This window comes from Melanaphis sacchari, unplaced genomic scaffold (genome assembly GCF_002803265.2).
Source record: "Melanaphis sacchari strain LSU unplaced genomic scaffold, SCAv2.0 Contig25_pilon_pilon, whole genome shotgun sequence".
Lineage (NCBI taxonomy): Eukaryota > Metazoa > Arthropoda > Insecta > Hemiptera > Aphididae > Melanaphis > Melanaphis sacchari.
This window is the reverse complement of record NW_020271133.1, coordinates 1,664,123-1,679,330: the sequence shown is the minus strand read 5'-3', so window position 1 is coordinate 1,679,330 and position 15,208 is coordinate 1,664,123. Positions and strand designations below refer to the sequence as shown.

Sequence of the window (15,208 nt, the reverse complement as noted above, 5' to 3'; positions counted from 1 at the left end):
ACGATTGGCGAACTGTTGGCGGTGCTGTTGGTGGGCGACGGCGAGGTCGACGACGCGGACGACGAACAGCACGACGTCGCGGCACCGGTGGCGGCCGTATACGACGACATCGGAGAGGACAGCGACAGCCGCAGGGTCGGCAGTTTCGTCGCGGGCGATTTCGGTTCGGCCGCGGCGGACGGTACCGCCGCGCTCCCGCCGTCCACGTCGTCGTCGTCGTAGTTGTTGTTTTTGTTGATTTTGTCGTCGGTATTGTTGTTGTTGTTGTTGTTGTTGCTGAGCGATGAGCCGTCGTAGACGGCGGTCTTTGCGACGTTTCCGTCGTCGACGCCGCCGCCGTCGCTGTCTTTACGGACCGCCCTCGTGTCGACACCGTGCGCCGAAGTATCGACGGAATCGCAAGTCGCAGCTGGCGACTTTGACTTGTCGCCGCCGACCGGTACCGCATCGCCGTTGTTGCAATTATTATTGTCTTCGTCGTCCTCTTCTTCGTCGGACGAGAACGACGGCAACGACGCGTCCTCGATACTGGTCGTGCCGCCGGCCACCTGCACGTCTCGGCCGTCGTCCGCCGCCGCCAGTGCGGCTGCGGCCGCGGTAAGGCCTTTGTCGCACGCGTCCGGGACGGCTGCACCGCCGTCGTCGTTCGTCGTCGCGGCGTCCGCTGCACCGCCGGCACTGCAGCCGCTGTCGACGCTCGACGTCGCGGACGGTCGTTTCCCGAACGTCGACATCGGCGGTGGCGGCGCCATTGCGGTCGTGGTGCACCAGTAATAGTCGTCGTCCACTCGGATTTCGCCGATCGTCGTCGCCGCAGCCGCGGTGGTGGACGGCTTGACCGGCTCGGCGCGAGCGACCGGAACCGGCGTCGTGCCGCACCGCTCTTCCGGCGGAGCTGCAGCAGTAACGCTATCGGCACCGGACGCGGTGAAGGCGACTGTTGCAGCGGCGGTTCGCGATGTGACGATCGCTGTCGCCGGAACGGTCGGCGCGACCGTCACCGACGCGCTGTACTTGCGGGGCGGCGGTGGCGGTGGCGGGTTGGCGTGTTTGGGTTCGTCGTTTTTCGTCGGTTTTATCACCGCCGGTTTGCTGCCCCCCTTGTCTTCGTCGTCGTGGACCGTTTTCAACGGGGCCGTAGCGTTTTCTTCCGGTACCGCGATCGTTTCGTCTTTTTCCGATTTCACCGCTCCGTCTTTTTCCGATTTCACCACTTCGTCCTTGTCCGCCGTCACCTGCACCTGCAGCACCACGTCTTTCGCCGATTCCCGCACGACTACTGCGTCTTTTACTTCTTCCGCCGCCACATCTCTGTCGACGGTCACCGTCAACACGGCGTCTTTGTCCGCTCGCATCCGGACGCTTTCCGACGGATTGACCGTACAACACTGGACGCCGCTGTCCGGCGACGAGTGCGCTTCAGCGTCGGCCGGCGACGCGCCGTACTCCAGAGTGCGGTACCGTAACGAGCCGCCGTGGTTCCGGGCCGGCCGTTCGACTTCCGCCTTTTCGTTGACAGTCGTCACCGTGCACACAACAGATTTCTGCACTGGCGGAGCCTTCCCCGCGTGGGCCGCATCGACGCGGCCGCTTTCCACGTCGCCGTCCGCGATCTCCTTCTCCGCGTCCACGCCGCCGTCACCTCCTTTGAACACCAGCTGTCTCTGGTGCCACAGACGTTGCGCTTGTCCGCGGACAGCCGACAGAATGTTGGACTTTGCACATTTTGCCGCGTTGTCGTCGGATTTTTCCGGCGTTCCCGCGGCCGCCGCTTCTCCTTCGGTTTCCAGTTCGACGTGCAACCCGTACTTGCGACTCAACTCGACCAGGGCGCGACTCAGTTCCGCGGCCGGCGGTCTACTCGGTTGTTGTTGTTGGTCCTTGTCGAACACCAACCGCAACGCGACCAACTGATCTATATACAAACAATAAGTAATTCATAAGACGTTATTTTTCCACAATAGATAGGTGTAATATACGTTTATTTTTATTATTTTCCAATTATTAATTGCCCGTCCGTCAATATTTACATTCGTGCAGTTAATGAATCGTGAAATCGCGTTGTATTTCATTCAATTCGGTTCTGCGTCGCAGAATCTGCGTAACAGGCGTAAATTGTGAAAAGGGGAACTAACTAAAAGTGGCTTAGTCACCGTCCAAAAATTGTCTAACTTAACCTCAGTATACCGCCAGTATAATAAATTATGTTAATAGGTATACGTTGTATTAATGTTTATTTTTAATGTTTTTATTTATTTGTCCTCCCACTCAGATTTGTAACCATAATAATATTATGTACTCCAATGATGGGCGATAGGTACGGCGATTAATTTATTATAATAAATAATAAATTTTAATGATTGCATATTATAGTCACGGCGGTCGGCCACTTTTATAACCTATAGCCACAGCGTCGTACACGAGTATTAACAATTAACGGTGTTCTATGAATCGTGTTTCTGGTATTTATTAAATTAATAATATGATTAAAAATATTACCACTATATTATTTTCATTTAAGAAATGTATTCGTCTAAATACAACAACATTGATTTTACGGAAAAATATTAAATTCTAAATACATGTCTATTATTACGCGTACCTATAACTCTGTTTTAAGTTATAATTATTATTAGTTATTAGTAATTTATAACAAACGAATATCGTTTTAAAAATACAATCCAAAAACAAAGTCAATAGTCTAAGTTAAATAAAAAGCTTTAAATCATTGAGCGTAAATTTAACTGTGTAAGATTAGTTGCACCACCAAAACACGCCATACGAAGTGTAGTAAAAATAATTCTTATACTATAATGAATTGTGAAGGTACAAGATTGAAAACTATGAATCATCATCGGAGCTTAGAAGTTATAACACGAAAAAATTACAATTTTTGGGGTTATAATATGCACTTAAAAATACCTAAATTCATTTTAAAAAAATATCAGTAAAATTTGGTAAATATGCAAAATTTAACTATCAAGTAAATTTTTTTAATTTTGAAAAACTCTATGTATAGTTTTTTATTTTAGTATATACAATAATAGGTATTTAGGAACTATTGGTATGATCTAACCCTAGAATGTAAGTACGATGAATCCGATAACTGTAGTACAATGTCTTTGTCCTTTTTTAAAAATAACCAAATCATTAGAAATGATTGGAATAAAATATTAGACGTGATCAGCGATAACAACCGATAATAACGTACCTACTATTTGAAAATCAAAATTCATGTTATCATTTACATTATAATATTTGTATTCTATGTTAGCGTTGTATTGTTTATTTGCTTTATCATTTAAAAATAACTTACACTTAAAACTTTAAATTAGCTAAATAATACTAGAAACCGTAAATAATATATGCATACGTTAGTAAAATTAAATTTCTTATACATCAGGAAACGTATACAATAAATTTTTAACTTTCTTTCAATGTTCCGTGACTTAATAAAAAATCATGTATTTATCAGAACTTCTGAGCTCTGATCATAATCAACTACAAAAATGATTATGAACACAATCATCTGTTCTTTTAAGATTTATATTTAGAAAAACGAATTTTTAACATAATATACATATTAACTATGTGATAATTGTGATATACAAATATACAACAAAATCAAATACTTTAAATGCGACGGTAAATTTATGTACATATGTGACATAATAAGAAAACTCAAAGTTAACTGTAGTTATAAATTATAACTCTTATAAATATTTTACTTCTTCGAATTTCAATGAGTCATAAATGCACAAATAATAACTATAAGAAATTACTAAAATTTCAATTACTTTTTTGAATATATTTAATTTAAACGTTTTATCCGCTAAATAATAAAAAAATCATAATAAATTTATAATACATTTTTTTATGTTAAAAAATGTAATATCGACAAAAATGTCCAATAGATCATATATTTACAAGCTGTTTTATGTAGGTATTTTTTTTAAATATAATAAAATATGTACCTATTTCGTTTTTTGTGCGCCCACCGTGTCAAAGCGTGATTAAATTCTTTCAACACCATGAAAATATCTGCTTATTTACTTTTTAGTACTTAGTAGCCTAATCGTAATAGTTAATTTAATATTTTGTTTAATACCAAACATACCTAACATAATAGAATATAATATATATATTATAAATATCCTACAAGATATATATATATTTTAGAAAAATATGAAATATTTGAAATTTACCAATTGAAAGTAAAATAACTCATTACATCATATGATTATATATTTTTACAAAGAATATATATATCTATTAAATTGTATTTATGAACCATATAGTTAGAATGCTATGAAAGCGTAGCGAGTGAACGGCAAATGCTCAATAATAACTGCGAGATAATGACCTGACCTATTCGCGGTTTTTGGTTTAAATATATCTTTTAATAAATTGTCAATGTTATTAGTTATTACATTGAGTTTTTAGTATACAATATTCAAATATATATAATTTAAATTTGTTATTGTATAGTTAATTGGCTTGTATAAAATAAACATGGGTTTATCTCAAAATTTAAACTTGATTAACTATATTTGAAGTGTAAATGGGTAATATTAACTATTAATAAAATGAAAGTTAAAGTCGAGATGCATCGAATCATAAAATCATCTTCACAATTTTCATATTCTATATAGTAGATAAATGTATATATCAGTGCACATAAATAACAATTTATTAAAAAAAAGAAAATAACCGAATTTGAAAGTATTTTACAATGACAAAATTAATATATTCAACTTCAAAAATTATAAGCATCGGCTATATAATATTAAATTTATTAAATAGTTTATAATTTAAATAATATAGTATGTAATAAATAGTTTTTATACATCAAGCTTTTTATAAGTTTTAACTAATTTTATTGATAACTTAAGCTGATATGATTATTTATTTGTAAAAGAATAAATATTGTAATAATAATATATCTACTAAGACCTAATAATAAACTCTTCTTCGTGTGAAATTTGTTTAATCATATGTAAATATTAAATATAAATAAATACTATCATTTTTTTTTTTTTTTTTTGTAACTAACATAAAAATTGTTTAGTAAATTTGTTATTAGATTATTTTAAATAAATAAATACGAATAGCCTAGCCATTATTATACATTGAACTTAATTTAGATAACTTGAAACATTATAATTTATAACTAATTATACCAACTCGAATATTGAAAATAAATAATGTAAACTAAAGTCATAGTCCATATAGACGTATAATATATATTATGTATATTAAAATATCTACTGTCATTACATTCATGTATATTTTATTTGTAAGAAGATGTTATGGAATATAAAAATAATATAATTCGAAAACTTGTTGGATCCCAGTGATTTTATAGCTTATACAAATAATATTTAAGGATATTTCAACAAATGGATTGCTTTTATTAGCGTAAATGTAGAATAAATGCAGATGCCGGATTTTAAGTAAGAGTAATTTTTAAATTATCATAATGATGTAATTCGGCAACAGGTGACCGGTCAAAATATTTCCACAAAAATATCTCCGGTCAAAATAACTCCGACAAAATATCTCCAATTTTAAATATCTCTAGCACAAAATACCTCCTGTTAAAAATATCTCTAATGGAAATATTTTAAGTCGGAGATATTTTTACCGGAGATATTTTTGTGGAGATATTTTGACCTGGAACCATCACAACGTGTAAGGCAATTAGGAAGCTTATGGAAAATTTGCTCGAAATACAATAAACAACAACAGACAATGATACCGAAACGTTATATTTTTCATTGCTAATACGTAAAAATATATAAATGGGTGTACTGCATTAATATATGGAATACTAAATGGCACCAGTGTCACAGAGAACAAATTAAGAGAAATAAAACTATCATTTCTTTGAACTCCTCATTATAATTTAAGTCATAAGAAAGAAGAAATAAACTAGATAAGATCAGAATTGGTCACATTAAGATCATAAATAGATACTTAATGGTATAGACCGAGTCTCCGTAATACACCTAATTCACGCAATGCTATATATAAATGACTGGTCAAACACTAAGTCCAAATTTTACAGATACTAAAAATGAATCCATCATACTAGAAAACCTAATGTTAGTTAATTACCTTGCAGTAAATGTTCAAAAGAAAAAAAAAATTATTAATGTATTTTAAACTACCATAATTTATTTAACACCACGAGTACTAGGTATGCGTCACCATATAGTAAGTACGGTCAAAGCATGTGATCGTAACTTTACAGTTGTAAACCGCAATAATTATTCCTTACAAGGATTAAATTCCCAAGGCAAATATATATTTTATTGATAATACTTTACAATACCTATAGTTAATTAACCTGGTTTATTTTTAACTGTGCAGTGTTTTAAATTAACCTTTAGGCTCTAACGAAAGCATAATTGATAAATAAAATTAATCATCACAAGACTGTTTTTTTTTTTATACTATATAGTTTGTTACAGTGTATACTATAGTTATAGCACCCAGTTAAAACAAAATATTAATTTTATTAAGTACTCGTATTTGTTAAAATATGAGTAATATAGATGTAAAATAATGATAAATTATCTATTATAAATTATACTTGTACTATACAACTTCAAAATGTCTATAAGATGAATTGTATTGTACGAGTAAATAAACAATATATTATATATCTGCAAAATTTAAGAAATCATCGTCATTGCTAAACATGTATAAATTTGGTTATTTGATTATCGATCATAGAATCAGAAAAATTTTATAATTAATTCAATGAACCATTAAATTGATCATCGCTGTACAAGCCATAGGCACAGATTTAGAAATATTTTTGAAAAAAAATGTTTAAGCTGCCCGAAACGTATTTTTTCATCGGAGAATCAAAAGTAAATCTTTTATTTTTTGTTTTTATCGATTTCTGTTTAAAGATATTTTATTTTTAAGTCAAGAGTATAAAAATGTAGCAAATAAGATTTCTTAAATTTTACTTATAGCAGTTAATAAATATCTAAAATACACGGTAAAAATTGTTTTTTTACAGTTAAAAGTTGATTTTATATTAAATTTCTTTCCCATCTCAATCCTCTTATATCAAATCTAGCTACTCGAACGATTCCGAAGGATTCCCCACGGCGTTTGAAAAGAAATTGGTGTCGTGATTTACTTAATGAACAAATAAAATATATATTTAAAAAAACAACAACAAATAATTAGTACTTTCACTAAATGGCTTCTTCCCTCACGTGTTTCATGTTATAAATCTTCAATTATCACATATTCTTATTGCGCCTAAGGGCTCAGATTGTAAATTTCTTGTTTAAAATAAAAAATAAAATAAAAAAATAATGGTTTTAAGTTCAAATTTCGACGAAAATTGTTAATAGTTAATAATTATAAGCTACAAGCTTATACTCTCACCGTTGAACGGTGTGTTGGTTTGGATTTATAAGTTAAAATAACAACAATTTATATTTAATTTAATGAACTACCACGATTTTATTATTGTATCTTGTATATTTTATGTGTTTTTAGATTTTTAAAAAGAACCTTTCACTATAACAAAATCAACAGTACCTAGATATTATGATGATCAAAATGCTGATTTCATATATACTAGTAAATTTTCTTGTCGATTTCACGAATTCGACATAATATTATGAAATGAATATATTAAATTTATGTACATATATATTTTAATAAATTTAACTTGGGCTTATTCAATTTGTATACAAGTTAAATTATATTTATATATATACATATATATATATAAACTATGAATACATTTTTAAGCAAATACATTGGATTTAATCCATCCAATAACACATAATATGTTATAGGCGTATTTAGCCTTAAAAAGTAAAAACCAATTATTATTTAAACTGTAGTAAATACATGCTCGAACATATTTTAAATTGTTACGTAACTCTATTTAGACAGTTTTTCTTATAATTTCTTTACCTTTTGATCCATCGCTATGTTTACACATATAGATTTTTCTGCCGTATTCTTCTTTTAATGACAATTCATTTTCCAGTGATCCTTCGTTTAAACACGACGAGGACACACGCATGACTCTATTCAATCCTGTTTTTGTGATACAGTCGCCATTATAAGCATCCGCTGAAAATGCCGGATTATCAGTGCCACTATTTTTCACTTGTTGGTTTTTCACAGGGGCTGATGTTTGTAGTACGAGATTTTTGTCTGTTGAAAATTGAAATACATAAAGATTTACATATTTAAAAAAAATAAAAACATTTTGTTTAATAACATAATGCATTTATTTATCTATTTATTTATACGATTAATATATTGTTATGAACCTAACCAAACACAATCTATATGTATAATAAATAAACGCGAAAGTAATTTTATTGTAAATAAATACTAAAATGTATTTTAATAATCCAATATTAGTTAATAATACACTGCTGTCGTCACTTGATTGTTTTTTACGGAAATAGTACCTACAAAGATATCAAATATAAATGTATAACATGAGGAGACATTTGGCGAGACGTCATTAGAAACCATAGCCAACGGATTCCAATGCGCATGTTGTGTCCTAACATAAAATTCCTATTTTCTAATTTCTATTTTGAATTGCTAGTTTGAAATGTTATCATTTTAGGAGTTCATAACACTATACGTCTATGTATTATAAGTATAAACGCGATAAATATGTATAATAATTATAATAATTACCTGAATTGCTTTTCCACCATAACGATGACCAGTCATGCTCTTTTTTTTTACAGTAAACAAAATATATCGCAACAATTGCCAAAACCAATAGCATCGTGCAAAGTACAGTTGTCCATACTACAACAGACATATTACTCGAGCCGCAATGCTGTTGCCCTTCGTCTGCCATCACTGCGTTTTTCGTAGTTATAGTTGTGATGATAAATAATAAATGTAATGCAAAACGCGTGAAAATGTCACTCTTCCACCGTGGCCGGGGCCACCACATTATTAATTTTTGCCACGAGCTCTGTAAGAAAAGTTGTCAAAACACCGATAAGTAAACACAAGAAAAAAACTATAATATTATTATATTATTAAGTGTTAATATTTTGTATTTGTATACGTTATAACTATAATATTACGTTAACTCTATGTATACACATATATACGTACAACCGAAAATTTTTCTTATGGGTAAATTGGCCAATTAACGAACACCTTTCGTCGATCCGATGAAAGCGCTTACCAAAAATAAACTCACAAGCCACGGATGTGATGCTGATGCTGCTATATACCGGCACGCCGTGTTTCTCTCGAAGAATGCAGTTTATCGGACATGTCGTGGGTGCGCCGGGAAAGAGAGAACCTGTCTGCCAGGTACGGCTACCATCTTTGCCTACTTTTACAATCTCGATATATAATATATCGTGTACGATACATAATATACTCACAACTATACAATATATAAACATGTTGCGTGTATATCGGTCTCACGCGTGCGAGATGAGCAAATTAAATAAATATTTTAAATATATACACAAATCTTAGTACCTACATAGTTAAACCCCTCACGCGACGACGCAGGAAGGCAGGTCATAATATGATATTAATTATTATGAACAATTCGTTCTTCTCGTAAGAGGTGGATTGGACACACATTATAAAAAACCACGATACACCGATATTTATTATCTCTGCCCCTGCACACATGATATAAAGTATAGTAAGAGCCTTCTAATGAATATCAATCATAATAATGAGTGACGAGTGATTTTAGAGCCGAAACACGTCCTGATATAAAAGCAAAAGAAAATTGTATTCTCAAGGGCATCTTCATGCTCATAGAGGTATTTTTATTTTCGAAAAGGGAGGGAAAATATAATAATAACTAATAAGTATGCTATTGACGAGGTCCAATCCCAGCAAACTCAGTATCATATATTCACGTAACATACCTTGCATACCATGCATACCATACATACATACATACATACATACATACATACATACATACATCAGTGACTTAAACAAGAAGAGTGTGTGGGTGATAGAGAAACCCCATTTCATACATGTTATATGTAAATTATTTTATAATTAAGTATAAAAATATTATTGCTAAAGTTATTTTTCCATAAATATACATAGTTGGTACATGTATGTATTGATTGGCCAATTATTTTTATTAGATACATTTTTTTATATACGCAATCTCAACTATATTTTAATTTATATATATATATATATGAATTGGTGACAACCCTTTTAAAAAAAATAATACATCACTTACGCTACTGACATACATATAAAGAGGAGAATGGTAACTATGATTCAACATAATAGTCACGATGGTCAGATTCAACGGCCATATAAGGTATTTCATACACAATATGTTACAACTTGTACTATAGCCTATATGTATATATTATACATGGAAACTTTAAAATAAATGATAAGAATGACGAAAATATTTTTATATTTTCACAAAGTTTTCTATCGTTGGGAGATATAATATAGAATGAATTATTATTAATAACCCACGTCTCTAAACCGTGAAATCAGTGTACAAAAATGCCTCATATCGTACATTTTTACATCATTATATATAAAAAATCGATAAATTTGTTTCAGACGATATTATTTTAATTTTTTTTTTTTTTTTATAAAAGTTTCATAGTAACTTTGACAGTTTTATCTTCATTATTACTATACCTCTAGTAGAGGTCCTCTACTAATGTACACATGACATACTATGATATTTGTTTTTGATCATATGGCTTAGCTAAGCAGAGTTTTTAGAACTAATAGAAATTCTAGTTTTACTGCCTTTACATAATATGTATAATCATATTATAAAGGCTAAAGTCAGACAAGGTAGTAAAATCACAAATTATAAAACTCTGATTAAACCTTATTATTATAAATGATCGATTAGCCTCTTGGAAAATTGTTTCTGGAGTTTAGTCGTAAAGAATTTATATCAGAAAGTGTTTTAAAAAAACCTATACATATTATGAAGGATTTGTTATTTTCGAAACATGGCATGCCGACGTTTCTATTTTTAACGAATTCTTCAGTCTCTTGTTCAGTGTCCAATCCTTCTTACCATCCTCCGAGAAAATAATCTCTGTATACGCCCCTAGCTGTAGCATATCATCATAATAATATATATGTACACGCGCAAGCCACGGATATGGTCGACCGTATACCTATACAATGTGATATACATAATACATGTATAAGTACACATCATGTACCTACACAATCTACGACGATGTGTGTATGATATTGGTTCGTGTGGGGATGCACTCGTCGGTGCAGCGGAGAACGCCGGCGCATGCAGCACTCTCTCCCGTGGTCGCAACCGACATGACCTCCAACCGGATACATGTAGCCGTCACCGTCATCGGCCCACCCGCGGCACAATGTCACGGTCACCGTCCGCCAGGGGAACGTGTATTATAATATAGGCAATAATAATGATATGAAACTCGATGGATTTGTTTTTTATAGGTGTCTAGTGCGGTTTCATCGCGGTGAGATACGGCGAGCGGTTCGATTTCTTGCTTAAACTTCGGCGACCGGTTGTGTGCGTATATATCGTACGTTTTACACGTATATTATATTGGTATATTAAGTAAGCGTATCTATATACTCGATACGCAACGAATCCGAAAATGTTTTCCGGCTCTCGCCCCGGGTCCCCGAGAGGTATATGTACGACGAGAAAGTGCCGACATCGGCCGGTTTTCTACTGTAGGTATACGCGCGTCGGGCTTACGACCACCGCGCAAGTACGAGACGTCACCTGCAGGCTGTAGTTCACGTTTATCGTACTGTACAGACATGACCATATAGGCACAAAGGAGACTTAAAACACTCGTTTACATTTCAGTAGCACGCGAGATGTATAATAACATTATAATTTAATATGTTTATATATATTATATATAGTAAGTAGTAACGTATATTATGACATGTGCGTGTATTTAGGTATTTAGTATTAAGTACTACTGGATATAAATTTCGGCGGTATACGATGCTTGATGTGTCTGTCCGATATTTATAATTCACTCGCACGACATATTATGTACTTGAAAGAAATATATATTACACTGAAGTATATATAATATAATAATATATAAAAGAAGCCTAGTATATAGTAGAATAATGACGACGGAGCGGTCAGCTGCATTTCGATGCATCCGGTTACAAGGTGGTATTATTATTAAATATTATTATAGTAATCGTCGTCATCAATGCGTATATATATATATATATATATACGAAAGCAGACCGACAGGGGTTGTACACTTGCGCCAGATGCTTTGTACACACAACCCTAACGAAACCTGTTGCGCTTGCGTAGTGCTATTGTCCTGTTGCGTATATTATGTATACATCATTATTATTATACCTACGTAATATTGTGAACATGACAATGACTGCGGGAAAAATAGTATTCTCACCGCGTACGCATACACATACACGCCGTTTCACACAACAATTACTTACCTATCGTATAATAATATAACTATTACCAACATCGGTGTACAATATATCATGTTATGGTTTTCTCGGGACGATATTATACGCATCCACCGATACTAAATTTATTAGCCGACTGCATAATAATTGGTCTCGTCAGAATTTATTCATATCGTTATTCTATACGCGTGGATAACCGTAGGTATATTTCCGGAGTGCGTCCCGAACGAAAAAGAGAAAATTTCGACCTATATGTTAACAGGTCCGTTTCAGTTAAGCCACTGCAATTAATCGTACATGGGTATATAATATATGCGTTGCACGCGGAACCCACGGATTATCTATATATATATATATATATATATATATAATTATTCGAGCGCGATATGCACTCCAGATACATTATATATTGCAAATTATACGTAATACTTAATAAATCGAATACGTAATTAACTTACAATGCTATTTAAAAATGTCGCGCAGGTTTTACATAGACGATAAGATATAGGTATCGTGTAAGTACCTATAATTGTACGTAGTATTTATACTCACTCGAAATGTCGACGCTTAAGCAGTGTTTCGTGAATAACAAGATATGTCTGTTCGTCGCCGTCACCGCCGCTTATGCACTGCAGCCGTAAAATGGTCCCTCGGCGAAAATCTGTTTCGATCGGAAAAACAAAAATTAAACTTCATAGTTACATTTTATGATATAGATGTACATAGGATGAGTCACGAGCGCAATACATTTCGGCGGAACGCGGTCATTACGATCTCCGTTTTCCCACACGATAATAATTTAAATACCGCATCTGATCATATCATTGTAATTATTTAATATAACACAATAATAATAATAATAATAATAATAATAATGACCATAAAACAATACCATGTCACTCGCAACCGTACGAGAGTACCTCCCGAGCGTGGGTATAACGTTATAGATTATAATATTAAAACAAACACAGCATTCAATACGATAATATCCTATTAGGATACTATTAAATTATGCACTTACGGGTTAGGTAGACGAGCGGTAGACAATGGGCGCGCGCCAATAAAATATGCGTTAGGTACTTTTAAAAACGAATGATTAAAACAGTATTGAAGTTTCGGCGGCGGTGTGTTTACGGTAATAATGGTAATGTGTATATTATTATAATATTGTTGCGCTGTCTGCACTACTCCGCGGTGTGCGTATCCACTGCGCGCAGATCGACGGCGATATTGCGACTGACTCACGTACCGCACACCGCACGCGAGAAGAACACGGTACGACTGCGACCGCCTACCCCGCCGAGACGCTCTTCGCCGGCACTGCGGGAAAAAAAAAAAAAAAAAAACATACACGCGGCGGCCGGCGGAATTGTGGATTTTCGATGGAGCGGCGGCGCGCGTATAAAATTTCACTATTCGCCCGCGAGCCGCATGCCTACAACTTTTACGCCGCCCCTCGTACGCGCGCGCACACACACACACACACCGATCGCGCCGCGCGCACGCACGTCTCACGCACACACGCAACGACGATTCTGGGCGGCGTGCGTGGTGTGTATAATGTTATTATTATTATTATTATTATTATTATAATAGAACTGTTACGTACGTTTTTCGGGTATGTCATTATAATATTATCGTCGTAGCGTAGTCGTCGGCGCGCGTAGTCGGCGGCAGCGGTGGCAGCGGTGGCGGCGGTGGCGGCGGTGGCGGCGGTGACGGCGGAGGATCGGCCGGAGGTGTGCGGCGGCCCCGCCGCAAACGTTTGGTAGGCGACGAACAACCGGTTTTCGGTCGCCGCCGCCACCGCCGTTTGGCTTTTCACTCGAAGCGACCAAAATAAAAAAAAAATAAATAAATAAAAATAATAAAAAAATAAAAAAATATGATAATAATTTTACGACGGACAATACGCGCGATGATCCCGGGCTGCTCGTATCGTCGCCGCCGTTTATGAGTGTGATATGTTTTAAAGCGGACGCACGAGCGACACATACGTATATATGCCTACCATCCCGCCTCGAAATTACCATATTTAATTTGGATTTCCGTCGGTTTCACGCCGTTGCGACGTCGTCGCCTGGTACCGCCGACCAGTCCGATTAACGCGCTTTTGTCAGCCCGCAGATGAATAGAACTTGAACGGTGATTACGACGTGACGTTATTACGATTTATGTAGGCGAGTTGCATTGTATGCCTACGCGACGACGGTTACGCCGACTTACCCGTCAATTCCCGTAGGTACCCGCGCCGACGGACGTGGCTGACTGTATAATAATATTACGTATATTATATTATTATTAAAGTGTGTGCGACGAGAACAATTCGGTGTTTAGTGAAAACGTATGAAAAAAAAAAAATAAAAAAAAAATGAAAAACATCTATCTCTCCGTAGCACAATATACAATGTTATTAAACCCACATTATTATTATTATTATTATTATTATTATGCGGACAGGTATGCTTACAGGTTCTGGCGAGTCGTTAATATAGAAAGCTAAAGCTGCGGTAGATAAGCCGCCGGGAGTTGAGGGGTTCACACGCACGGATATGATATTATTATAGGCAGTACAAATTGGTCGTATACATAGAATACGCGTTTTTCTTTATTTTTATTACGATTATACTACCATAGTAAAACGTTTTTATGTACCAATACATATAGATTGCGTATTTGCGTGTATTCCATTTCGACCGTATGGCGTGTCGACCGCATACTAATTATTAACAACAATAAATAACGTATCGTTGAAACAATGGGC

At 35.4% G+C, this 15,208-nt stretch overlaps 1 protein-coding gene across 1 annotated transcript in view; it reads right to left on the bottom strand.

Moving 5' to 3' along the window:
- Positions 1 to 9,344, bottom strand: part of LOC112595148 — a 14,700-nt gene extending 5,356 nt beyond the window's left edge. The window contains exons 1-4 of the mRNA XM_025340245.1: positions 9,133 to 9,344; positions 8,698 to 8,986; positions 7,951 to 8,196; positions 3 to 1,915 (exon numbers count right to left, since the gene is read on the bottom strand). Of these exons, the coding sequence (XP_025196030.1) occupies positions 3 to 1,915; positions 7,951 to 8,196; positions 8,698 to 8,965 (2,427 nt within the window). The 5' untranslated portion in view covers positions 8,966 to 8,986; positions 9,133 to 9,344. The remainder of the gene's footprint in view (positions 1 to 2; positions 1,916 to 7,950; positions 8,197 to 8,697; positions 8,987 to 9,132) is intronic.
- Between the last annotated feature and the right edge of the window lie 5,864 nt (positions 9,345 to 15,208).